General features: G+C 40.6%; 1 protein-coding gene across 1 annotated transcript in view; it reads right to left on the bottom strand.

Annotated features, from left to right (window-relative positions):
* The window catches only part of RFX8 (regulatory factor X8), a 63,693-nt gene that overhangs the window by 24,142 nt on the left and 11,681 nt on the right, over positions 1 to 27,870 (bottom strand). The window contains exons 3-5 of the mRNA XM_049651341.1: positions 21,821 to 21,882; positions 20,404 to 20,490; positions 1,488 to 1,551 (exon numbers count right to left, since the gene is read on the bottom strand). Coding sequence (XP_049507298.1) covers positions 1,488 to 1,551; positions 20,404 to 20,490; positions 21,821 to 21,882 — 213 coding nt within the window. The remainder of the gene's footprint in view (positions 1 to 1,487; positions 1,552 to 20,403; positions 20,491 to 21,820; positions 21,883 to 27,870) is intronic.

Raw genomic sequence — 27,870 nt, 5'->3', positions numbered from 1 at the left:
TGCCTTTGGTCCTTTCTGCATCCTTGAATACACTGCTCCCTCAATTATCACTCCCAAAGCAAATGTATCCTGTCATTCTCCTTCTAAAGTTGCCTCAGTGGTGGCCTACAGTCTCAAATCTAAATTCCCCAGCCTGGCTTTGACAAGCTATTTGCCATCTGATCCCACCCAGAGACTACGGTTTCCCCAAATCCTCACCTCCAGCTCCTCACTGCCCACACACTTCCTAACATGAATGCAAGCTACACTCTCAAGATGAAAGCCTCCTAAAAGAAGATCTGAGTGACCCCTCCAGGATCAGCTCAAGAACAGTATGGCAGACAGACTAATGACTGCCCAAAGATATCCACATCCTAATCCCCAGAACCTTAGATGGCGAGAGGGACTTTGCAGATGTGATTAACTTTAAGGACCTTGAGATAGGGAGATTATCTGGAGCATCCAGGCAGCCCCAATGTAATCACAAGGGTTCTTAACAGGGGGGAACCCTTCCAAGCTTCAAAGAACCAGAGAGATGGCATTGGCAGCGTGAGGACTTAGCCCGCCTTTGCTGGTTTTGAAGACTGAGAAAGGAGCCATGAGCCAAGGAACATAGGCAGCCTCAAAAGCTGAAAAGACAAGATATAGATCCTCCCCTCCATCCCCCAGAAAGACTGTAGCCAGCACTTTGATCTTAGCCTGGTGAGAACCATATCAGACCGTGACCTCCAGAACTGTAAGAAAATCAGTTTGTGTTTTAAGCCACTAAATTTGTGCTAGATTTGTTATAGTGGCAATAGGAAATGAACACAGGCCACCTCTTCCATGAAACCTTCCCTAGTCACTCTGGCCCACTACAACATTTTACCCCCAATCCCACTTTGGACTTCCCAATCCACCTACAGCCTACCCTGGCTATTCCACAGTACACCGGTTGTTTCATGTCTATCTCAGTTTCCCAATCATGAAACTGTATTCTATTCACGTATAGGGAGTTTGTTTTTACTTTTCTCTCACACCCCATTCAGTCCTCAAGAATGCTTGTCACAAAACAAGTTTTCAAAAAGTTACCCACTCAATGACCCTCTCAACAAGACAGTATCAAAGTACTATCGTGTCGTCTTGGCCAACTTAAGCAAAATTCAACTCATGATGTCATAGATTAGCTATTAATAGTTCTGGTGTCCTAATTCAAAAAGCTATAACTGTAATATGGAGACATTTTCACACAAATTTATTGCCAAGAACCTAAACATCCTTCTTAATTATAGCAAAAGAAACACAAACAGCTGATGTGCAGCAAAACAATATGCTCCTTGAGGACACCTGTCCCAGCATAGGATGTGGTAGGTACATGGTGGATAATCAACAACACTGGTAAAATGGGTGAGTGGTTAAGGGCCACACATACTAAGAACATTAAACATAGGAAAACACTTGCTTCTAATCAGGCAATTACTGAATATTGCAGGCTCTATTATAGTAAATTTATTTTATTCCATACTCACTGTTCCTTCTTGTTGGATAATGCTGTTATAGTTAGTAGATTTTTCAAAGGCAATGATATCTCCACTGTGACAGAATAGATAACAGAGAAATAATTTTAGTAAGCCACCTGTTTCTGAGCACAAGTATGAAGTGTTTTTTTGCAGCAAGTTTACTTATATGGGGTATAACTTGTATTTCAAAACTCTCTTCCAAGTTTCTATACATGACTGGTGATTAGCACCTGCTTGGAGTTAAAAAAAATCAATTTCTATAATTGGGGTAACCATGTATTTCTTTTGAGAGGTTTATTCTCCTTAGAAGTAAATTTATGATGTCATCATAGGTAGAACTTGCTCCTGAGAGAAAAGAAAAATCATCATGGAAATGAAGTCTTATACTTTCTGATTTGGAGCTTTTAAAAAAATTTTTTAATGTTTACTTATTTTTGAGCCGGCGGGGGGTGGGGGGGAGGGCAGAGAGAGAGGGAGACACAGAATACAAATCAGGCTCTAGGCTCCAAGCATAGAGCCCAACACAGGGCTTGAACCCACAAAGCGTGAGATCATGACCTGAGCCGAAGTCAGATGCTTAACTGACGGAGCCACCCAGGTGCCCCTGATTTGGGGCTTTTAAAATTATCAATTCATATATGAGAATATCCTCTCAGTGGATGGATATAGCAGAGCACCTTCACAGAATGAGGAAAGTGAGAATAATGACATGTATGTCCTATTTCACCATGCCTCTTGGATTCATACCTTATATAATGGAGACATTCATATGTCATAGAGAACAGATTCAGTCCTAGCTATGCATTCTGGTACATTTTCCTTTAATTCCAGGTATTTGAGAAACTGGTAGCCCAGAGATGACCCCTTTTTCAAAAGGAATGTGTTTTCTGTGGATGCCAGAGGAAATGACATTTTTTTTCCCCAGTGCCCCCACAATCCTCAGAGTTGTGGCTACTCTGTCCACTCCAAGTCAATACACATCCTCATACCTGACTGTTTCAACTCTATGTAATCATACAAAGAGAAGAGGAAGGCAGTGGGCTAGTGCTCCGCTTCTGGAAGCAAGGCAATAGTCATTTTAAAAAAAATTTACATCCAAGTTAGTTAGCATAGAATGCAATAATGATTTCAGGAGTAGAATCCAATGATTCATTTCCTACATATAACACCCAGTGCTCATCCCAACAAATGTCTTCTTTAATGCCTTGTGCCCATTTAGCCCTTCCCCGCACCCACTACCATTCCAGCAGCCCTCAGTTTGTTCTCTATCTTTTAGAGTCTCTTATGTTTTTGTCCCCCCTCCCTGTTTTCATATTCTTTTTGCTTCCCTTCTCTTATGTTCATCTGTTTTGTATCTTAAGTTCCACATATGAGTTAAGTCATATGATATTTGTCTTTCTCTAATTTCGCTTAGCGTAATACCCTCTAGTTCCATCCACGTTGTTGCAAATAGCAAGATTTCATTCTTTTTGATTGCCAAGTAATACTCCATCTTCTTTAGCCATTCATCTGTCGATGGACATTTGGGCTCTTTCCATACTTTAGCTATTGTTGATAGAGTTGCTATAAACATTGGGGTGCATGTGACCCTTTGAAACAGCACACTTGTATCCTTTGGATAAATACTTAGTAGTGCAATTGCTGGGTCATAGGGTAGTTCTATTTTTAATTTTGTGAGGAACTTCCATACTGTTTTCCAGAGTGGCTGAACCAGTTTGCATTCCCACCAGCATTGCAAAAGGGATCCTCTTTCTCTGCATCCTTGCCAATATCTGTTGTTAAGGCAATGGTCATGAATGAGATGGCCTGGAAGGAGGCGAGAATCAGGGGGAGCAGGGGAGATGGAGGTAGATAGCTTTAATCTCACACAGGGAGAAACTATGGTCCTGCTCAGCCTCTCCAAAACCCGGAAGCTCTCTGCTGAAGGTTTGTGTCCAACCCAAGTCATGGAAACCTGGGCACCATACTTGATACCCATCTAATCAATGTTTCCACATAATAGTCTATTTCAAAACAGGGCAAATAGATTCAGGGTCTGGATCAAAAGCACTGGAAAGCCACCCTCTTAACCTTCCACTAAGAGTTGTTATCACAATGGGAATTGTACTTTGGAGTGCTTAATGGCAAGAGAGTTTCAGAATGTGGGATCTGTTCAACCTGGAGGGGAGATATATATATATATCCCCTCCACATAGTATGATGGATTGATGGATGATGCAAGGAGAGCCACACGTGAAGAATTCCACTTGTCATATCTCAATGATCTCTTGGGTAGGCATGGGACATGATGGAGTTTCTCCAGGTAAAATTTGTAAATAGCCCATTGCCACACAAATTCTGGGACACTACATCAACAAGACCAACAAACAATACATAAAAACATTGGATAAAATGTAGATTGAAATAAAACAGAAGAAAATGTCAGAAATGGCAGTTCACTGAGTAAAGGGCTAATAGACAAGGAAGCTAAATAAAAGTCTATAGTCATCAGCCCTTAAGAAATGTCTTAAAAATCATTTGTGAGGCTTTCCTCCACTAAATTGGAGGTAGAGTCATTTCTCTACAAGTCTACATTGTGTTAATATGCTACTCCTAATATTTTCTACAGAGGTGGTAGCCTCTGTAGAGGAAAAAAAGTTATACAAATAATTGCAAAGACATTGAGTGGGAGTTAAGACAGTTGAAATATAGGGTGTTAGGAGAACATATGTCATGAGGTCCATGCTATCCTCTTGTTAGTTCAACAGTTACATGCCTGTAAATTGGCACCTTGATAAGCTCAGGAGAGTTTCCTTTGTGATTAGCTACCCCATCTGGTTGGTACTTAGCACAACACTGTACTTGGACAGCACTTACTAAACTCTTTGGACGATGACAGAAATCTTCACGGGAAATTCCTTTAGATACTTACAAACAGGAGTCTGGAAGCTAGAAGGTTTAGTTTTGGACTTAAAGGAATGAGAAGGGAAACCCTCCACCTTATTGCTCACCCCCTCTACCCCAACCCTGATTCTGATAGCTTTGGAAGCCATTCAATTGAGAGTGACACTCTCAATTATTTAGGATTTATAAATGTAACTACCAAGTTCTGCCATGTGTTCAATATAGAATACGAGTTTAATTCAACAGCTATCAAAAGGAGGGTGGCGTTACCCTCCTCGCTGTGAAAAGGAAGACTGAAGGGGAACTCCTTGCACTATAGCCTTTAGGTATCAGACTAGGGGATACAACCCAACTATCCTCACTGGGGAGCTATTTTATTTTTGTACCATTTAAATTGGGGGAGTTTATGCTTTTAAACAATGGTGACAGGAAAAATAAAATTCGTTAACTTTGGAGAGAGATGTTAAAAAAAAAAAGTGCCCATCTGCATCTGGCCAGACAGTGACAGCTTGCTTATTCAGAAGAATGGCAAGGCAGCCTCTTCCAACCTTGGGATGCCTTAGTTCAGGTCAATGGCTCACAACATGGGTCTAGGTTTAGTGCAATCCTATTTATTTCTTTAAAAAATTACCCAGTCTCAAACCTTCAAGCAAAGATGCATGAAAGTATGCACCAGCTAGTGGGAGAGAAGGAGGCAGTATCACAGCAGACTACAAAGCAAGTGAGCAGAGGATCACTGTTGTAGACCAGCCTTGTGCCAAGAGGGAGATCTGTGGAGACCCAAGACAAGGGCATTGGCATCCAGAAGATCTGGCCAACTAGGCTGAATGGACATTGCAGGTCTTGGCTCCATGCTTTAATCTTTACATGAGGCTGGGTTGGGCTAGAACTGGAGACTGTGGTAGACAGGTGGGGTCTACTACTCAAGGGGAGGGGCAGTGACGGTAGGGAGGCCAAAACAGCATTGGAGGTGACACTTTCAGCTCTCAGAGTGCCAGCCAGGATGGTCTCATGTTCTAGGGGTCACTGTCACTGCATCACTTTCCAGGTGTGGTTTTGATTCAGTCCTGTGGGCCATTTATTAGGTTGTGGTTAAAAGCATAGTCATTGCTAAAATATGGTTCTAATAAAACCACACTGATATCCAGAGCCAGCTTTGCCATGAAGGAAGGGCTTCCAGTCTAAGATGTCTTCTTCCATCATTCCCTGAGGCCTGAGACGCTTTCATGGTGCCGAATCGAGTCTGCCCAGTGATGTCCCTTGTGTTGTGAGCAGTCCCCTCAGCTCATGCTCCACAGGGCATAACTTGGACGAGACCTAGGATGTCAGGATTTAGCTATTCAGGATAGGGAATGGGGTCAGGAGGTGCTGCAAAGGGTCTGCTGGAAATGGAGGGAGAGAGACTCAGGAAGAAGGAAGGCTGAGAATTCGCATAGTACAATAGAATAGGCATCCTTGTCAAGCTCTGCCCCTGACTTGAGATGTGGCCTTAAGCTTGTTGCTTGAAGCTTGTTGCTTTGAAGGCCTCAATTTTCCAACCCTATACAGGGAGGAGATGGGCTTTGATGTCCCCCAAAATCTGTTCCAGCTCCCAGAGCCCATATCCTTTGTGGTCACGTGGACTCCAAGCCCTCCAGGGTCTACATGATGGTTAGAAGATATTTTTCTGGGCCTCATGCAGGGAGAGTGGAGGAAGGCTCTTCTGGGGCCCTACAAATTGTCCACTTCACTCAGTGCAGTGTAGACACAGCAAGAGAACCACATTTTACTTTAATTAATTTTTATGATCAATTTGGCTAAAGAAGGATCCAGCACGAAGAGGATGGAGACGTCATTACATGGCACACAACTCATCTTTTTTTTTTCCCCATAAAATCTTTCAAATGCAGTGTTAGCTTTTTGGCATTTGACTTTCTTTTAGTTTAACTACAATTTGCATTCACATTCTCAGGTTTTGACATCATTTGTCATTAATCCAGGCTTTCATTTACATCATGTTGGCCTCGTAATTTGTCCTCTCAAATCACTCCAACAGCAGTGAAACAACTTGAAGCAATTACAAAGGTAAGAGGATAAAAATGTAATAAAACCTAATTCGTGGACCATTGTTTGGTGTCAGAATGCAAAGCCAAGGTGCTTCATCTTCAGATCATTAAAGGATCTAATTTCAAGTTTTCCTCTAAGCACATGAATTAATTAGTTCGGTTTCATTCGGAGATGATGAACTTAATGAATATTTTTGTAACTAAAACTGAAATAGTAAGCATATGTATTCATATAAAGACGTGTGTTGTTAGGATTGCAAAAAAGCTTTCTTCAATATAATTTTGCTTATACTAATGATACTAATCACTGCAATCCACTGAGCACTTACTCATTGCTAAGTGCTTTACTTGGTATTACCTAAATTCTTCCAACAATCCACGAGGTAGGTTGATAATAACTCGTTATTATCCCCATTTTATATATTGGAAAAGAGAAACAATTCAAAGAGCTAGAAACCCAGCCCTGACTTCAGAGCCTCATCTCTATACCTCTTCTACAATTCTGTCTTACAAGAGGTACAGGTAGGATGAAAAATAATGTACACAAGAAGGACAAAGTACGATGTCAGGTTTTGGAAACTTAAAATAAAGAACTACCTTATTTGTAAAACCGGTTTGCTGAGTGTCGTAGATTAGTCATGTTCTGCATTGGGGGCTGTTGCTTTTTATACTGCTTAACTGTACCCTGACCCATTAGACTTTATGAACAACTTAATTGCAAAATGGTGACCGCAGGAAACACCTTTGAAAGTGTTGAAAGTCTAATTCATTTATATTCACCCTCCTGGGGTAAAACTCAGCAAGCAGAAGTCAAGCTCCACCGGCAGACAGCAAACATGTGGCCTTATAGCGGGCATCTCTGGCTAGAGATGGGTGAGTGAGGGGATGCTTTGAGCAAATTAGATCGTCCAGTGTTTGCGAGCTTAGGAGCGTTACCTGCTTTCAAAATCTTTTCCAAGCAAGGGTGCAGTCTAGGATATAATTCTCCACATGTATGTTTCTTGAACTGCCAGGCAGCAATCAGGTAATGTGTTATTTTTTTTAACCTTAACACGTTCTAACTAGCCTTGAAAACAATAGGGTGGACAGGGCCAAAAAGCAGGTTGCAACTTGGATACCTTATTAGTACCTAAGAGTTAGGCCCTCTGGGGCTCATCAGAGCCAGGAAGGCTCAACTCCTGCCCCGTGCCATGGCTGCACAAACAGAAGAAAAAGAAGCCCTTCTTGGGGCTAGAGAAAGACTCTGAAGAAGCTACTGGTGTTCTCTCTGACATCATTAGGTCTGTGGTACCCACAGTTGCCAGGCTGACAGCTCTCTGTGAACTCATTCTCCTCCAGGGTGGTGTGGTCTGAAAGACGAACCTTCACCTTTCTGCTTTGTTGGCACAACTAGCCAGCTGTGGACCCACAGCCCTGGATTCCACAGGCTCTGGGGCCCACCGAGGCAGCCCCCTGGGCTCTTGAGCTGGCAGAAGAACAAAGGACTGAAAAACAAAGGCATGGAATGTTGAAGGCACAATTTTAGAAGCTTTTTAAAGGCCTTTAATATCTTAAGTTGGAAAAGCTGAGAGAGAGAGAGAGAGAGAGAGAGAGAGAGGTGGGCAGAGGTTTCTTGGGGGAGGAATGAGAGCAAGGGTTAGCTTCCATATTTCCTGAAGGAAATATGAGACTCTGTACAGTTGATTTCAGAATCTACATTAGGTAGAATGGGATTCATCTATTTGCAAAATGACAAAAAAGTTTTCCTTGGGACATATTAACGGGGATTTTGTCTGAGAGGTAGAGAATAACAGTGAATTAATCTGGGTTGTTTCTCTAGATGTGACCATAATACATGCATGCATGTTCTCTCTCTCTCTCTCTCTCTCTCTCTCTCTCTCTCTCTCTCTCTCTCCCCCATTCCCCCCTTCTCCCCAGACAATAATAAAGCATTTTATACTCTGGCCTCAATTCTGCAGTGAGTTTCTAGGTCAGCAATTATACCTAGCTCCAAGTCTCAGTCTGGATGCCAGCTAAACAAGATTGGAATCTGGGGAGGCCTATTCCCTGTAAAATTATGTTACCCCGGAGAGAGGAGCAGGAGGGAAAATGTTCTGGATTTTGTGAAGGGGTCCTTTTCACATGGTACACACTGCATATTTATAGTCATTTTTCTTTAAAAAAAAAAAAAGCCTCAAACTTTTCATTTGCTTTGAAAACCAAACCTTGGTCTCTGCTTGGTTCAGGGTAGACGCTGCCTCAGCAGTTTTTTAGCGAAATTCAGCGCAAGTCCCGCCCCACCCCACTGCAAACGAATGTTGTTGACACGCTGAAATCCCCGATCTGCTCCTAGGCTACCTATTTAAGTGTCCAGTTAAGGGGATCATCAGTGCCATAGTCCCTGGCTCTGGATCATGTCCTCCTGCTGCTTCTGCTTGCGTGGAGGGAGGGGTGACATGGATGGTGTCAGAGACCTGGGCATCATAGTTTCTATACTGATGGGCCTTTGGAGGTGCAACATGGAGGACATAAGGAAGAGATAAGGGCTTATTTTGAAACTAATTTAATTTACTTTATTTTATTTTTAAAAACATCTTTTTAATGTTTATTTATTTTTGAGAGAGAGAGCACATGCAAGCAGAGGAGAGCCAGAGAGAGAGGGGGACAGAGTATCAGAAGCAGGCTTTGTGCTGACAACAGAGAGCCTGATGTGGGGCTTGAACCCAAGAAGTGTGAGATCATGACCTGAGCTGAAGTCAGATGCCTAACTGACTGAGCCACCCAGACGCCCTGAGACTAAATTAATCTTAATTAGATTATTACATGCTTCTTTGTAGTGTTGGGGGATGGTGGTGAAGAGGAAGCAGAATCCCCCAAAGCCACCCCTTTGCTACCATCACTGGTTCCTGGCCAAATCTCTCAGTGCTGATGCTTTTATTGGCGTTTCCATTTCTTTCCTTAAAATAAGGTCCAGAGGGGAACAAAAGACAAACAGGATGCCATGGAACAGCGTACACATAGTTCAATGACTCAGAGGCTTGTTGCTGGGTTTGGAGTACATTCCACTCTAAGATGCTCCTAACAAGGCATACTCTTACAAAAAAGGGAAAAAAAAATCCCACAATAACAACAACAAAAACCAAGAATTCAGATTCCTATTTTTCTCTTTGGCAAATGTTCATAAGAAAGTTTTTGTAAATCAGGCCTGCTTCACTGGGGCATTCAACTTTTGGGAACTACGAATACACTCCTCTGTGGTTTGCTGGGGGTTCCCCCTCTGTATTTAACACTGGGTTGCGGGGGGGAGTCACGTTTTTGATGGCAAATGGAAAGAGGTGCCTGAGTAGCCAGGCAGCCGGCTGCCCTGAGCCCACTGGGGTTGAAGACTTCCAGGTGTGTGGGGTCTGGGGCTCCTACCATTGTATGCTTCCTGGCTCGGTTAAGGTAATGAGGCAATTTAAGCTCTCCAGAGGAAGATGAACGTGCAGGAGAGTGCTTTGAAATAAAGACCTGAACTCTGTGAGAAGAGAGAATGGGCTCTTGAGCAGAAGAAACAATAGGACATCTGGAGATATGACCTTGAGAAATGGGCAGATTTCTGTGGGGATACTTCATGGGACCTGTCATCATGTAGGATTAGGCCTGACTTATTATTGGAAATTTAAACTTTTAAATGTTTTTATTTATTTTTGAGAGAGAGAGAGAGAGAGAGAGCAAACAGGGTAAGGGCAGAGAGAGGGAAGCAGAAGATACAGAGAGGGCTCTGTGCTGAGAGCGGAGATCCCAGTGCAGGACTTGAACCCACGAACTGTGAGATCATGACCTAAGCTGAAGTTGGACTCTTAACCAACTGAGCCATCCAGGCACCCCTGAAATTGAAATGTTAATTGAGGTAATTGTAGATTGACAAGTAGTAAGAAGTGATTTAGAGAGCTTTCTAATCTGCCTAATTTCCCCCAAGGGTAACATTTTGCAAAACTACAGTACAATATCACAACCTGGATATTGACATTGATACAATTCACTGATCTCTCTCAGACTTCCCTAGTTCAACTTTAACTCATTTTTGTGTATATTTAGTGCTATACACTTTTATCACCTATAGAGATCTGTGTATCCATCACCACAGACAAGATACAGAACATTCTCCTGATCGTAAGGATCCTTGTGTTGCCCCTCCATAACCATATCCATCTCTTGCTTCTTCATTCCCAGGTCCCTGACAACCACCAATTTGTCCTCCATTTATTTTTTTTTTATTTTTATTTTTAAAGTTTATTTATTTTGAGAGAGAGAGAGAGCAAGCAAGCATGGGGGAGGGGCAGAGAGAGGGAGAGAGAAATTACCAAGCAGGCTCTGTCTCTGTCAGCACAGAGCCTGATGCAGGGCTTGATCCCACAAACTGAGATCATGACCTGAGCCAAAACTAAGAGTTAGACACTTAATCAACTGAACCACCCAGGCACTCCTGTCTTCTGTTTAAAAGTTGTGTCATTTCAAAGTGTTTTATCGATGAAATCATAAGGTATGGAACTTTTTGAGACAGGAGTTTTTTTCATTCAGCATCTAGAGATTCATCCAAGCTATTCTATCAATAGTTTGTTCCTCTTTGTTACTGAGTAATATTCCATGGTATAGATGTACCAGAGTTTGTTTAAACATTCACTTAATGAAAAATATCAGGACTGATTTAATATTTGGCTATTATAAAGAAAGCTGCTATGAACATCAATTTACAAGTTTTTATGTGGATATAAATTTTCATTTGTGTGGGGATAAACGTCCAAGAGTACAATTGATGGTTTGGATGTTAATTGTATGTTTAGTTTTATTAAAACTGCCACACTATTTTGCATTCCTACCACCAATGTATAGAATGATCCAGCTTCTCTGAATCCTCACCAGCATTTGGTGGTGTTGCTGTTTTTTTATTGTAGTCAGTCTGACAGGTGTGTGTTTGTATTTCACTGAAGTGTATTTTGCATTTCCATAATGATTAATGACACTGATCATTGATGTGTTTATTTGCATATATCCTCTTCAGTGAGAGGTATAGTCTTTTGGCCACTTTTTAAAAAATGTTTATTTATTTTTAGAGAGAGAAGGGGAGAGAGAGAGAGAGAGAGAGAGAGAGAGAGAGAGAATGAATGGGGGAGGGGCAGAGAGAGAGGGAGACACAGAATCCAAAGCAGGCTCCAGGCTCTGAGCTGTCAGCACAGAGGCTGACATGGGGCTTGAACTCATGAACCGTGAGATGATGACCTGAGCCAAGGTGGGACGCTTAACTGTCTGAGCCACCCAGGCTCCCCTCTTTTGCCCATTTTCTAACTGGATTTCTTTCTTTCTTTCTTTCTTTCTTTCTTTCTTTCTTTCTTTCTTTCTCTTTCTTTCTTTCTGTTGAGTTTTGATAATTCTTTATATATACTAGGTATTAGTCCTTTTCCGGATACGTAGCTTGCAAATATTTTCTTCCAGTTTGTAGATTGGCTTTTCATCCTCTTCATAAAATCTTTCACAGACAAAATTTTTAATTTTGATGAGATCCAACTTATTAGCTTTTCCTTTTAAGGACTGGGGCTTTGGTGTCAAGTCTCAGAATTTTTGCCTAGCCCTAGGTTCGAAGATTTTTTCCTATTTTTTTAAGTTTAATATTTTTATGGTTTAAAAGTAAGTCTATGTGGGGCACTTGGGTGGCTCAGTCAGTTAGGCGTCCAACTTCGGCTCAGGTCATGATCTTGCAGTTTGTGAGTTTGAGCCCTGCGTTGGGCTCTGTGCTGACAGCTCAGAGCCTGGAACCTGCTTCAGATTGTGTCTCCTCTCTCTGCCCCTCCCCTGCTCACGCTCTGTCTCTCTCTGTGTCTCAATAATAAATAAACGTTAAAAAAATTTAAAAGTAAATCTATGATCCATTTTGGCTTTTTGTTTGTTTCATCTATGTTCTATTTTGAGTTAATTCTTGTATAAATTGTAAGGTTTAGTTGTGAGGTTCATTTCTTTTCTCTTTCTTTCTTTCTTTCTTTGCATGTGGCCATCTAGTTGTTTCAGCACCATTGGTTGAAAATCTAGTTTCCTTCCACCGAATTACTTTTGCACCTTTGTGAAAAGCCATTTGAGCATATTTGAGTGGATCTATTTCTGGATTCTCTATTCTGTTCCATTGGTCTGTGTCTGTGCCTCCACCAAAACCACACTGCTGTCTTGATTACTATAACTACATACTGAGCCTCAGTATCAGGTAGCGTTTCCTCTCACTTGATTTTTCTTTGTCAAGATTGTTTGAACTATTTTAGGGCCTCGCCTTTCCACATAACTTTTAGAATAAGCTTGTCTATGTCTACAAAAAAACCTTGCTAGGATTTTTTTTAAACAACTTCATTGAGAGATAATTCACATACCATTCAATTCACTCATTTAAAGAGTACAATTCAATGTTTTCTTCATATATTCACAGGGTCATACAATTGTGCAGAAAAGAGATAACATAGCAGTATTGAGACTGCTCTCCTTAGAAAGTCATGCTTGTAAGATTGGCCCTTGTCTGGAGTCTGGGAACTTGGTTCCCAGGGTGTTCTCAGTCAACAGTTAACTGATAAGAGTGGTTCCCTGTGCCTAGACTGTTTGTGCAAACAATATAGTTTATGTTGAATAACCTACTTTAGTTTTGGGGATCTGTCATTTTGGCACATGCTAGGAAGAATGTGCTTATGACCATCCCCCAATAAAATCTTTGAGTGTGGAGTCTCATAATGGGCCTACCTGAACAGAAACATCACACATGTGTTGCTGTATTTTTGTTGCATAGAGGAGTGCACTCTGTGTGACCCCTCATGGGAGAGAAAGAGCAGGTGGAAGCCTGCATATAGACGCCTCTAGACCTCTGCCTCTTTTCGCCTTATGACTTGACTGTGTATTCTTACTATATCTCTGTAGTAAATTTTAGCTATGGGTATGAATATATTATTTTGGTCTGCCTGATTTATCTGTTACCACTGGAGCTCCCTGCTGGTGCTGCCTGAGGGAGCTGGAGGGCTTTTCCCAGACTGGGTGGGGGATTGGTCTCTGTGGGGCAGGGGCTCCCTCTATTGGTGCTCTCCAGCTGCCTCTAGGTGGAGTGGGGACACAGGCTTCCTGGACTAAGCCACTTGCTATAGCTGGGTCTCCCTTGACAGATTAGCTCACACTCCTTATTGTATCTCATGGTGGAAAAGGAGTGTCTCAGACCCAGAGAGTAAGGAGAGTGCTTTCCCTAGCTGTTTATTTTTGGTGGGACTCCCTCTTGCTGCCCCTTGACCAATATTATTAGAGGAATGAGAGGAGAAATGAATCTACCTGGATGCCTCATCTTGCTAGGTAGTGGGTTGGGAAACAGTGGGCCTGGATGAGTGGGGAAAGATGTAGGATGCCCTATCACTGTGTTGATTGTGCAGCCCTGGGGTCCCCAACCAGCTCATTTTCTTCTTGCCACTTTTTAGAGTTTTTCTTTGTTTGCTTCTTGCATTATTTCCAGGGTTCATAGTTGTGCTTAGCAAAAAGAAATTGATCTACACCATCTTGTCCCAACTAAAACTCTCTACCATCATATTTTGACTCATCATATTTTAATTTTTTAGGCACAATCGTATAATCAAGGATCCCAATCACTGATAACATTAATTTATAATATATATATATATATATATATATGGTCTGCTTTCGGGAGGTTTCTGAGGCAGTTAGAATGATGTATAGGGAACAAGATAGTGTAGATTCACTTTTCCTTGCTGCTTCCCTCTAATACAAATAAATACCCCAGAAATTTTTCAGCGGATCATGATACGAGGGCTCTGAAAGCTGGAAAGAAGATGGGACTGCCTAGAGAAGTGACAGTGTGGTGAGTGCCCTGGGTTTTCTTTTCATGTTCCATGCATATCTGGACTGGATACTGGAGAGACCTGAAATCTAGACTGTCAGCAGACATAGATATAAATCCCAAGAAAAATCTGCATTCTCCGAACAAAGGACTAGGAGAGGGAAGTCTAATAGAGACCTAGAGGGGGCTACAACCCTTGCTCTTGGAGTATGGGCTGGCCACCCAGTCTGACCACAGTGGCAGCCTCAACATCCTGGTGGGCTGAACCATCCCCAACTCCACACCCGGGGCACTGACAGGTGGGCTGATCTGCCTGCATGGACAGTATTGAATTCTCTGGCCAACTCAATGGAGCACAGAAGGGCAGGCATTACATCCATAGGAGCAATGCCAGCAGAACCTGGTGTTTCCCTGACTCACGCCAACTGGCAGAAAAGGACTCAGGCCCAGCCACTCTGGCTGTCTGCATTCCCCACAGAAGGTGGCCCAGGGAAGCAGGTTCAGCCCCTACAGGTAGTACTAGTAGGGAACTGATCAGAAGACCTTGCAGTGCCAAAAGAATGAAGCAGACCAGAGCAGCATGCAAGGGTTCTGAAAACTAAACTGTCATTGGAACTACAGCACAAAAAAATAGACCAGAACTTACATGCTAAACCTAAATAGGGTGACTGTCTGCTAAAGTAGATTTAAACAGGATCAAAAGTCTCTAACATCATAACCCAAATGCTCATGATACAACAGAAAATCAATAGAAAATGTCCAGGATACAATAGAAAAATACATAGATTGATGGGTCAGAATAGAAGGGCCAGTAGTAAACCCACACACATATGGTCACTTAATTACAACAAAGCAACTAAGAGTATACAACAGTCTCTTCAATAAGTGGTGCCAGGGAAACTGCACAGCCACATGCCAAAAAATGGAACTTTTTTATGCTACGAAAATTGAATCAAAATGATATGAAGACTTGAATGTAAGACCTGAAATCATAAAACTAGAAGAAAACATAGGTGGTGAGCTCCTTGACACCAGTCTTGGCAATGACTTTTTTGAATTTGACACCAAAAGCAAAGACAACAAAAGCAAAAATAAACAAGTGGGACTACACTGAACTAAAAAAGTTTCTGCACAGCAAAGAAAACCATCAACAAAATAAAAGGCAACCTACTTCATGAGAGAAAATATTTGCAAGTCATATATCTGATAAAGGGTTAATATCCAAAATATATAAACATACAACTCAATAGCAAAAAAAATTAATTTAAAAATGTGCAGAAGATCTGAATAGTCATTTTTTCCAAAGAAGACATATAGATGGCCAACAGGTACATGAAAAGATGCTCAACATCACCAGTGATTAGAGAAATGCTAATCAAACCACAATGAAATATAACCTCTATCACACACCTGTTAGAATGGCTATTATCAAAAAAAAAAAAAAAAAAAAGAAATAACAAGTGTTGGCAGGGATGTGGAGAAAGGGAACCCTTGTGCACTGTTGGTGGGAATGTAAATTGGTGGGACCACTGTGGAAAACAGTATAGAGGTTCCTCAAAAAATTAAAAATAGAAATACCATATTATCCAGCAAATTCACTTCTGGGTATTTATCCAAAGAAAATAAAAACACTAACCCAAAAAAGATATCTGCACCCCTATGTTCATCACAAATTGCTTACAATAGCCAAGCTATGGAGACAAACTAAGTGTACATTGACTTTTGAATGGATAAAGAAAATATGGTGTGTGTATTCCACACAATGGAATAGTATTCAGCCACAAAAGAGAATGACATCTTGCCATTTGGGACAACATGGATAGACCTTGAGGGTGTTATACTAAGTGAAATAAGTCAGAGAAAGACAAGTATTATATGGTTTCACTTACATGTGGAATCTAAATTTTTTTAAAGCCAGAGGTGCCTGGGTGGCTTGGTCGGTTGAGCAGCTGACTCTTGATTTCGGCTCAGGTCGTGATCTCATGGTTCATGGGATCAAGTCCCACAGTGGGCTCTGTGCTCACAGCATGGAGCTGTTTGGGATTCTCTCTCCCTCTCTCTCAGCCCTTCTCCTGCTTGCATGTGTGCTCATGTACACTCTCTCTCTGCCTCAAAATAAATAAATATACATTTTTTAAAAAATTAAAGAAAAACACAAATAAACAAAAAACAAACAGACCCAGAAAGCATAAAACTAACCTTATAGATAAAGAGAACAGATTGGTGGTTGCCGGGGGTGGGGCAGAGGGCTGGGTATGGATAATTGGTAATTTGTACCTTTTGATTCCAGTTATAAAATAAATAAGTCCTGGGGGTGTAATGTACAGCTTGGTGGCTATATTAATAATACTGTATTGCATATTTGAAAGTTGCTAAGAGAGTAAGTCTTAAAAGTTCTCATCACAAGGAAAAAAATTATGTAACTGCATATGGATGTTAACTAGATTTACTGTGATAATCATTTTGCAACATATGCAAACATCAAATCATTATTATGTATACTTGAAAAGAATGTGATGTTGTATATCAATTATATGGGAGGGAAGGAAGGAAGGAAGGAAGGAAGGAAGGAAGAGAGAAAGAGAGAGAAAGAAAGAAAGAAAAGGAGAAAGAAAGAAAATCACCCATAATACCAAGAATTAGATAAGCCACAATTTGAATGAGAAAAGACAATAAACTGACACTGATATTAAAATGATTCAGATATTGGAATTATCTGACAAAGATTTTCAAGCAGTCATTATAGAAATGCTCCAACCAGTAGTCATAAATTCTCTTAAAGCAAATGAAAAAATAGAAAGCCTCCACAAAAAAATAGAAGTTATACAAAAGAACCAAATAGGAATGCTGAAAAATAAAATGACCAAAATAATAACCATAGACATAATACCATGAAAAAATCATAGATATGATAAAATAAATACATCAAAGTCAAGAGCAATATGCTTAAGAGTCACATTGAATGTTTACTATGTGCCAGGTGCTGTTTCAGGCATTTTCATTGTATTAATTCATTTAATCTTCATAAAATACAAATCAGAAACACTACATGATCCAGTAATTCCACTGCTGGATATTTACCCAAAGAAAGAAAAGATAATTTGAAAAGATACTTGCACTCCAATATTTATTGCAGCATTATTTACAACAGCCAAGATATGGAAGCAACCCAAGTGTCCATCAATTGATGAATAGATAAAGAAGATGTGATATATATATACAATGGAATATTACTCAGCTATTAAAAAGGATGAAATCATGTGATTTGCAACAACATGGATGGACCTAGAGGGTTATTATGTTAAAGTGAAATAAGTCAGATAGAGAAGGAAATGCTATGTGATCTCACTTACATATGAAATATGAAAAACAAAACCAATAGGGGGGCCTGGGTGGCTCAGTTGGTTAAGTGTCCAACTTCAGCTCAGGTGATGGTCTCGTGGTTCGTGAGTTCGAGCCCTGCGTCGGACTCTGTGCTGACAGCTCAGAGCCTGGAGCCTGTTTCGGATTCTGTGTCTCCCTCTGTCTCTGCTCCTCCCCCACTCACACTCTGTCTCTCTCTCTCAAAAACAAAGATTAAAAAAATTTTTTTTAGAAAAACAAAACAAATGAATAAACAAACAAAAAGCAGAATTGGACCTATAAATACAGAGAACAAACTGATGATGCCAGAGAAAAGGGCATGGGGTATGGGCACAATGAGTGAAGGGGAGAGGGAGATATAGGCTTCCACTTATGGAACAAATGAGTCACATGGATTAAAGGTACAACATAGGAAATATAGTCAATAGTATTGCAATAGCATTGGATGGTGACAGATGGTAGCTACACTTATGGTGAGCACAGCATAACACAGAGAAGTTGAATCACTATGTTATCCACCTGAAACTAATGTAACAGGTGTGTCAACTATAGTAAAGTTTCTAAAAAATTAAAATAAAAAAATCACTTCCCAGCTTAAGACTCTCCAGTGTCTCTCTATCACACTCAGAATAACATCCTACGTCCTTGCCAAGACTTATAGGTCCCACTTCTGTGTTCAGATTCCTCTCTTCCCACTCTTCTGCTCATTCGCCAACCTCCACCTCCAGACTTTCTTTCTGTTCTTTGAATTCATTCCTGCCTCAGGCCCTTTGGGTTTGCTCTTTCCTCTGTCTGCAATACTTGTCCCTCAGATATTCACTTGGCTGACTCTTTTTTTCATATTTCTGCTCAAAAGGCATCTTCTCAAGGAGGCTTCCCATGACCCTGTTTTACTGTCTTCAGATAAATCTTGCTATTGTCCCTTCTTTATTGTCTTACATCTTCCCCACTAAGATAGACAAGAGGGAGACCTTGTTTATCTTGTTTACTTTTTCATCCCCAGTAACTAGAACAGGGCCTGACTTATTGTCGGAACTCAAATATTTGTTGAATAAACAAATAAGTGAATGATGAGTTCTATAGTTTTCATTATCTGAAAACCAGAGAAATGAAGTTTTTATTTCGAGACCTAACTTTGTCACACATGTCCTTATATAAAAGATACAATGAAATAGAAGACATTTTCACCCGTATATTTCATGGATTATTAACAGCAATATATCATTTATTATATTTCTGCATTCTAAAATATATATTTAGTATTTCTAAAAATGTGGAATTGGTAAGGAGGTTACCTTAGATCTTAGTGCTTAAAAATATCTCTTAATTGGCCAAGACTGTATAAAGTTTATCAATTATTAAATATTAATAAATATGTGTTGAGCATGAAAAACACCCGCTGCTGGGCCTATGTCATGGATAAACCAATGTTACCCTTGTTCTTACCTGTGTCCCTGACAGCCTTCCTTTTCCTTGCTGAGGATGAAGCCTACTTCTTTCCCCATAAAGACCAGTTCCAGACCCTCTCTCTGTGACATCGACCCAGAGACCTCAGGACACTAATGGCCTCTAAGTGCTGCTGAGCAACAGCCATGTCATGCTGCAGGGCTCTCCAAACTGCCTGCTGGGTGCCCTGGGGCAAAAAGATACAAACTCTAGGCCTAGCCTTTGAGGAGCATACGGGTCAGCAAGCGGGAGAATACATTAGCACAAGGAAAGCTCTAACCCTAACTGAAATAAATCTCCTATCTATTCCCTTCCCTAACTTCTCTATTTTTTGTTGATGTAATTTTTCCATCTTTGTGACTAATCGATGAATAAGACATTTAAGAGGAAGAGCTGGTTGGAAGAAGAATGTGATGACTTTATTTGAGGTTAAGTTTGAGGTTTTGATGGGACAGGCCGGGCTGAGTCATCTGTGCTCCCTTCTATTGACATGGACTCAACCAACTGAAGACACTGCCTTGGACAGATCTTTCTGATCCGCCTCCTGTTTGGTCCAGGTGCTCGTCTGAATGAGCCCCACAGCTTCAGAACCATCTCTGGGCTGACTCTCTTGTTCCCAAGCTAGTCGGGGATGGCTTTGGGGGTAACACTTTGTGCAGATTCTACCTACTGGTATCATAGATTGAAATAAGGAAGTCAAGAGGCAGCGATGATTTGGAGGGAGATTAAAAATTTATATTTTTACGTACTAAGTATGAGGTGCCAGTGGGTCATCTACGTGGAGATGTCCAGTAGATAGTCCAAGAGGAATGGCTGGGAGGTGGGAGAGAAAGGTCCATCAAAAATGACTTAGGGGAGGAGTCATCTGTGAGGGCATGGTGATAGGTGATGGATAAAGAAGGATGAAATATCTTGGGGCCAAAGATTGGAAGAGCACCACTGGTTGGGTCTCAGGAAAATGCCTGCATATAAGGGGATGAGAGATAAGGAGACTCAGAGGGATCATTCTGGGGAAGAAATTGGATGAAAAGTTCTTGAGAGCTAAAGGAAGTTTTAAGAAGTGACCAATTCCATAAAATTTTACAGAGAAATTGAGAAGAACAAAGATGCACTCAATGAAAAATTGCTCTGGCAATTGAGATGATACTTATAATGAAAAGTATCCAAGAGAATGAACTGGAAATGCCTTTCTCTGGCCAGTGATGTTGCCAGAGACTGATTTATTGCCCACATCATAGCCATGTTGACGTGATGTGTGTGTTTCCATCCTTAAGAAGGATTAATAGTGGAACAGCCAAAAAAAAAAAAAAAAAGGCAGATAGTGACCCATGACCAAAATACCTAAATGATAGATACTAACCTGTGATCCCTTTTTTCACCCAGAAGGTAGCAATACTGGGCATAGAAGAAAGAACTTCTCTTGATACAGATTCCATCATAATGATACCTGAAAAATAAAGGTTGTCTTAAAGATTATGTCAAACCACTGACATGCTTTACAGAAGCTACAGAATAGACTCGCTGATGAAGACCTGAAGTTCTTCTCAGAGTTTTATCATTTACTCCATCTATTAGCTCTGTTATGTAGACAGATTCATACTACTTCATACACATCAGCTTTGAAACAGGCTTGCAAATGTTCCACTCTTCTTCCCCAATTTAGGACACTCTGGTCTTAGAGAGATGTGACAGGGAGAGGCTCCTGCTGTCACTGCCATGAACGTTTTTAAAGTGAAGGGTAGCAATACCAACGTTCCCTGTACTGAGAACTGGACTCGAGCTCTCAGAAACCCAAGAGGGAGGAGGTTCCTTCTCTGCAGCCCAGGCACTTTGCTGAGCTGGGAAACTGTAGCTGCTTGTCTAGGCTCAAAACAGCAGGACAAAACTTTTTCAAATTAACTATTACCCAGTGTTTAGTTTGGCAAATGCTTCGGCTGTCTTCATTCCCTCATGGGTAGCAGGCCTCTTTCCTAATTTGGCTTCCGTCCCTTCTCACTGATTTCCTGATCTCACTGATTTCTCCTATTTTTCTTCATTTAAAAGAAACAACAAATAACAATAGTAATTGAGTGACAATTATAACCCGATGCACCTGATAACACTGGAATTTCCTTTTGCGTTAAAAATACATAGAACGTAGGTACCTGGTCTCTCAAAAATAATTCAAATATGCTAATTAAATGAGGGCTTAGAAATTTTACTTCAAAGAGTAACTAAAACAGTTCTATTGCTCTCTGTGTGTAATTATTTAAATATTTCAACAGTTAGACATTTATGTCAAAACACTTAAAGTGTTCAAACAAGAAAACATATTGTAACTTGCATATTTTTTTTAAATTTTTTTTTTAACATTTATTTATTTTTGAGACAGAGAGAGACAGAGCATGAACGGGGGAGGGTCACAGAGAGAGGGAGACACAGAATCTGAAACAGGCTCCAGGCTCTGAGCTGTCGGCACAGAGCCCGACGCGGGGCTCGAACTCACGGACCGCGAGATCATGACCTGGGCCGAAGTCGGACGCTTAACCGACCAAGCCACCCAGGTGCCCCTAACTTGCATATTTTTAACAAAATCACTAAGAAAACAGAAATGAACACTTCATTCTAGTATCACCTAAATTATTCCAGGCACTAGGATTTCATTTGAAGTATGAGAATTCTCTGGTAAGAGTTGATATTTATAGTTCATTTAGTTTTGCATTTTTTGTCACCCATTTTTTGATTTTTCAAAATGTTTGTCTTTGAACATTTCAAATAAAACAAAATGATAAACCTACCTGGCACTTCCTCTCGTGCCTAGCCTCCGGGTACCAAGATCAGGAAAAACCAAACGCACAAGCTGAAAGAATAAGCCAGATTTAAAGCTGCGATTTGAAAATATAGAAATAAAACTTACAGTTTCTTTTCTTACAATGTTTACATTGTATTTCCTCTTTTTATTATAAAGAAAATATATGCAAATGAAATTTGGAAAAATCAGACAAGTATCAAGACAAAAATATACCATTCAGAGGAAACCGCCATTTAAACCTCAGTGTGGTTCCTTCTAGTCTTTTTTTCAAAGCTTCAATATGTGTATGTACTCTGTGGGTGTTCATGTGAAACAGTTAGCATGTGTGCAGTTTTGCTTTCTACTTTCTCCCCTCCCCTTTGTACCATAAACATTTCCCCTTGTCATTAGGAATTCTCTAAAAACAGGGTTATCAATAGCTGCATAATAGTCCATCATGTGAGTTGCCATGATTTTACCATTTTCCTCTTTTTCCAATGTGATAGTCATTTTCACTTTTTACTATACTATTCATTTGTTTACTTATTCTTTTTTGTTTTAAGGTTTTGGTAGCAAATGCTATTAAAATATTGAATAACACGGCTACTTCTGACTCAACTTCTCATGTCCTACTTATGTTTTTGATGTGTTTTATTAGCACTGATATATGTTTATAATCAATTACATTAAAAAATAGAAGTCTGTTCCATTTTCCTTATTAGAAGAGGTCCATGACATGCACGGTATCCAAGTGCATGTCTGTTGAAAGTGGAAATCCTGGAGCATGGTGGAATTAGAAAAATACAGAGCATGGAAGGCACAGTGTTTCTAGCAGTAATGATTTCTGCTATTTTTCTACAATCCCCTCCATAATCATTCAGCCTCTTTTTTCTGTTTAGTTTCTTGTGACATCCCTCTTTATTTTTTTCTTAATTTCCAAGTAGTAGGATTTGACAGTGTCTAATGTTTCTCTGGTCTGGTTCCAGCCCTATCAGTTCCTACCAGAAGCCACCCAAGCCCGGGAAAGTGGGGGGAGGAGGAAAAATGAAGAAATAGGAAAGGCAAATCTTACACAACTGAGCATCAAGGTTGTGGGGCCAAACTGAGAGGTTCCTTCAGGGAAGGGGGACCAAAATGTGCAGATGAAGAGTAAATGATAGGAGATAAAAGAAAACATCAGCAAAGTCTAAAAATGCAGAATTAGGGGCCAGAAATTCCTACTTTCAACTACAGATTCTGAAAATCCCATCACCTCTTAAGAAACTCACTTAAAACCTTCCCTATATATTTAGTTGTAAAATAGTACTATTTTAGTTGTAAAATAGTAGGTTTTTACAACCTTTTAGGTTCTTTAGTACCTAAAAGAATGGTCAGATTCAAGGCTCTGGGAAATAATCTGGTGTTTTGGAGGTAGGAACAGAAATAAATTGCCTAGTTGTCTGGCAGCATAGATATCTCTACATTTTATTTAATTGAGTAATACCAACCCCAGACTATCCTCTGATTCCATTTTATGATCAGGCACACCAGTTAAAATGTAAAAATAAACTGAGATGATTATTTCCAAAAAATGTGAAAACTAAAAAATGTATATTTAATATATAGACAGCTCATATAAATTAATGGGAAAACAACAATATCTCAATAGAAAGTGGTCTGGTGATAACACGTACCCACAAGATACATATGGCCAAAATGCATGTTAAAAGTACTTATCTTCCCTAATCATCCAATAAGTGCAAGTTGAAACAGCTAAATACAGTTCTTAACCAACAAATTTCCTAGGTCAAAAATATTAGGGATTTGGGTACAAATATCAGGAACTACCATGAGGGTTGGGATTGGTTACAATTGTTTAGAATCTCTCCTAAGGAAGTTACCAGGTACAGATAAAGACTAGAAAAGAGAAACAGCATAAACAACCTAAACTTCCAATAAAGGAAATGGTTAAATGAATTCTGGAACATCCACAAAGTATTTTGTACCATTATACAATATTTATTTAAAATATTTTAATGTGAAAATGTTTACGATATTCTGAGAGATAAATAGGCATGTAATCACAAAAGGTAATTATTTCTTGAGTGCTTCCTATTTGCCAGCACTGCTCAATTCTTTTTACATGTGTTCTCTCATTAATTTCTTAAAAACATCTCATAAGGTAGGGACTATCATTAACATTATGAATTGCTTCATTTTACAGTTGATGATGTTGAGGCACAAAAAGATGAAATAACTTGCCCAGGGTTAGACCTAATTAGGTGCATTCCAGGCTTAGTGCTGTTAAAAAGCATACCATATTGCAAAATCAACAACACAAGAAACAAGTGTTGGTGAGGATATGGAGAAAAAGGATCCCTCTTGCACTGTTGGGAGGAATGCAAACTAGTGCAGCCGCTCTGGAAAACAGTATGGAGGTTCCTCAAAAAGTTAAAAATAAAATTGTCCTATGATCCAGTAATCACATTATCAACAATATTTACCCCAAAAATACAAAAACATGAATTCAAAGGGATACATGTACCCCTTTGTTTACTGCAGCATTATTTACAATAGGCAAACTATGGAAACAGCCCAAGTGTCCATCGATAGATGGACGGATACAGAGATGTCATACACACACACACACACACACACACACACACACACACTGGAATATTATTCAGCCACAAAAAGAAAGAATGAAATCTTGCCATTTGCAACAACCTGGATAGAGCTAGAGAGGATAATGTTAAGTAAAATAAGCCAGAGAAAGATAAATATCATATGATCTTACTCATATGTGGAATTCAAGAAACAAAACAAAGAAGCAAAGGAAAAAAAAGAGAGGAAGGGAGAGAGAGAGACAAACCAGAAACAGACTCTTAACTATAGAAAACAAACTGATGGTTATAAGAGGGGAGGTGGGTGGGGAGATGGGGGATATAGGGGATCAGAATTAGAGAGTACACTTATCATGATGAAAAAAAGATTAAAAATTACACAGTATTGCATGCGGTCTACCCACCTATCCATCCACCTCTGTGCACACTCATCCATACCTCAATATTTCAATCCATCCATCCACGTAGTATCTATACAACAGGATGAGGCATGAAGACAACAGACAACAGATAGCAAAGTGAATTTTGAGACACACATCTTATGGGACTTGCATCCTCAGGTATTTAGCTAAAATTGGGTTTTAAAACCCTAAAAAGTCCTCAACTCAAATCACTCATGAGGTAGAGAGAGGAGGAGGTGTAAGGGGATTTCTTATGGCAAGACCCTCTTATCTGTGAAGGGTGTGTGGGACAGGATGTGGCTCAATCACCTCAGGCCTAGCAGAAGGGGATTCATGATTCACTTGAAGAGGTCTTGGTGAGGTCCCTGCAGTTAGCATCTGGCTATGGCATAGGACTCCTTATAGAGTACAGATGGGCTGGCCAGTGGACTTGGTGGACAGGCAGAGGAGAGTGGCTATCACCCTCGTTTCAGCCATCACACCCATAGTCTGTTCAGGCCAAGAATGGCTGAGTAGTTCCCATAGCAAGAAGTTGTCTGCAAAAGAGCTGACATGTGGGAGAGCCCAGATTCTGCCCAGCAAGAGGCCCCCAGGATGGACAGTCAGGCTTCCGAAAGAGTTGTTCACCAAGACAAGGGAGGCATACTAGAACATTCCCATGGTCTGCTCTGAAGAAGCCACCAAAGGGACAAGGAAGCCAGAGTCTGCCTGGCCCCCAAAGTGTGAAGCTGAGCAGAGGGAACTTTCTAGCCATTTTTTTCCTTCCCTGCTCCCAGAGGGGTCAAACCATCCCCAGCAAGTTTCAGGGAGGAGGGGTAGGGAGGGAAGGGGAAGCCCCCATGCCTAGTTCTCTGCAGGGAAGAAACTATCCTGAAGGAGCTGGGGAAAAGTTTCCACTTTAAACCCAGTTCAGTCTGGGTGTTATATAGAACTGGACATTCTAAGCATCAAACTGATATCATGTGGTAAATGAAGAGTGACAACAGTGCTCTGTATCACCCAAGGATTTCTAGAGAGGTCATCCTGCCCACTCACATGCTCATTCAGGAGTGAAGGAAGAACCACCCAATGAGCAGGTTCTAAGCACCATGGGAAACACAGACAAAGTCACTGTGTGATTAGTCCCTCAGCTCCTGCTGGTCACGTGTATGTGCATGTGTGCACAAACATGCAAATAAACTGTGCATGTGTGGCTACATCTGTGGACAGTGAGGTTATAGCACTGTTTATTTTCCTCTTTTTTATACAGTTTTCTCTAAATTTCACATTTTCTATAAAAGGACTATAAACTTTTATAATCAGAAAAACTCAGTAAATGTTGTTTTTAAAAGGGAAGTCAGTGTTATGGAAATTCCCTAACCCATGTGAGGTATCACTTGCACCAAGAATGAGCATTACCCATCATATGCCCAGGGTTGCCAAAAAGAGCAAGAAACATTCCGACATCTGCACAGGAACTTGATGTGGAGTCTGGAATCAACTACATTCCCGGGGGAGGAGGGAGGAAATGAGAATTGGGTATTTTGTTGTTTCTCTTGTAAACATGCTTTGGAATCATATCCTTTTCCCCTTCCTCTCCCTTGTCCATTAGTCAAATTCAGGAGCAAGGGTCCCTTCCCAACTCAGGCTCCATTGAGTGGCCCATTCTTCAGGCAAATCCCCAATGAGAACTGAAAGTTAGTACCTCAGGGTCTTGAAGAATGGATTCTAAGGCAAGTATTAAGATGAAAAAGGCTAACTAAATACCCATTACCACATACTGGGGTCTCTTTTTAACTTTTCCTTTGGAATTCTCTGCAGTGAGACTACCCCAGAGGGGAAACCACTTACAAGAAACGTTGAAAAAGATTTTGAAAAATAGGCTTTGATTTCTTAGAAAAGGCAGCAGAGATCTTACAGAACTCAAACATGTCACGCTCAAGTCATGCCACTTCCATCTGATTAAGCTGCTGGGCAGGTAGAGAAGGAAAACGCTGCAGAGCCAGGGTACCCAGAACTGGCCCCCGCTTGAGGAAGGGTCCCAGCTGCCAAGTGATGAAATGGCAAAATGTGGGCTGAATGATAAGTTAGCCGAGGGAATTCCTGGCTGGCTGGAAAAGCTTACTCAGGGACACCTAGCAAACATAATGTGTACTCAACATCTTACATGTGCTCATATCACTTTCATTTACTGAGCTGGCGATGAGAGATATACTTTTCAAATATGTGAGCTTCACCAGGTTGAGAAGACTGGATGGCCTACGAGATTCAAGATACTGGTAAATACAACTGCAGATTGCAACTAAGAAGTTGTAATATAGGAATAAGGGAGTGGCTGCTCCTGGGTTCAAATGGTTACCTGCATAATGACAATAATCTGAAAGTGACAATATTTTGTATCTATGTAGAGTATTTCACAGATTACAGAGAAGTTTTGGAAGGCCCAATTTTAATTCATGTGAAAAAATACTTAAGGGTTATTTTTGTTGCCCACAAACTTAAAATGAAACCAACAGAGTGACATGGAAAGATAAAAGCCAATAGGAGCCCTCCTTTCAGCTCCCCCCCCCCCCGCCATAAAAGTAAGAGCCCTGTCTTCTGAGCACTCCTAAGGCACTGGGCTGTACCCTTGGGGCTATCTACCTTTCAAGAAGAACATCAATAAATTGAAGTCATAAAGAAGCAAGTGGGCAGGAAGGTAAAAATTTGGGAGCCAGGAGAATTCAGTGTGGAGAAGAAAAGACTGGGAGATATAAAACATTGTCTCAGATATTTGAGCAGCTGCCACATTAGACGATTCTCCTACGCATTTTATTATTATCAAAAGTGCAGGATTTCCATCAATGACTGTGAGTTTCAGGGATGAAGCTTTTTGGATAAAGGAGTGGATCTAAAAATGCCAATGTTTTGGAAATAACACTGGAATCCACAGAATTGCTTGTGGGAGGGTAACCTGGAACAGCCATTTTGGAAAATAGTTTGGCCCCATCCCCGGACATCACAGCCACACACTCCCTTACCCTGCAAGGTTCATTCCTGGACATACACACCCAAGATAACATCTTCATGTGCAC

This window comes from Panthera uncia (assembly GCF_023721935.1).
Source record: "Panthera uncia isolate 11264 chromosome A3 unlocalized genomic scaffold, Puncia_PCG_1.0 HiC_scaffold_11, whole genome shotgun sequence".
NCBI classification, from domain to species: Eukaryota; Metazoa; Chordata; class Mammalia; order Carnivora; family Felidae; genus Panthera; species Panthera uncia.
This window is presented reverse-complemented; position numbering and strand designations above follow the sequence as displayed.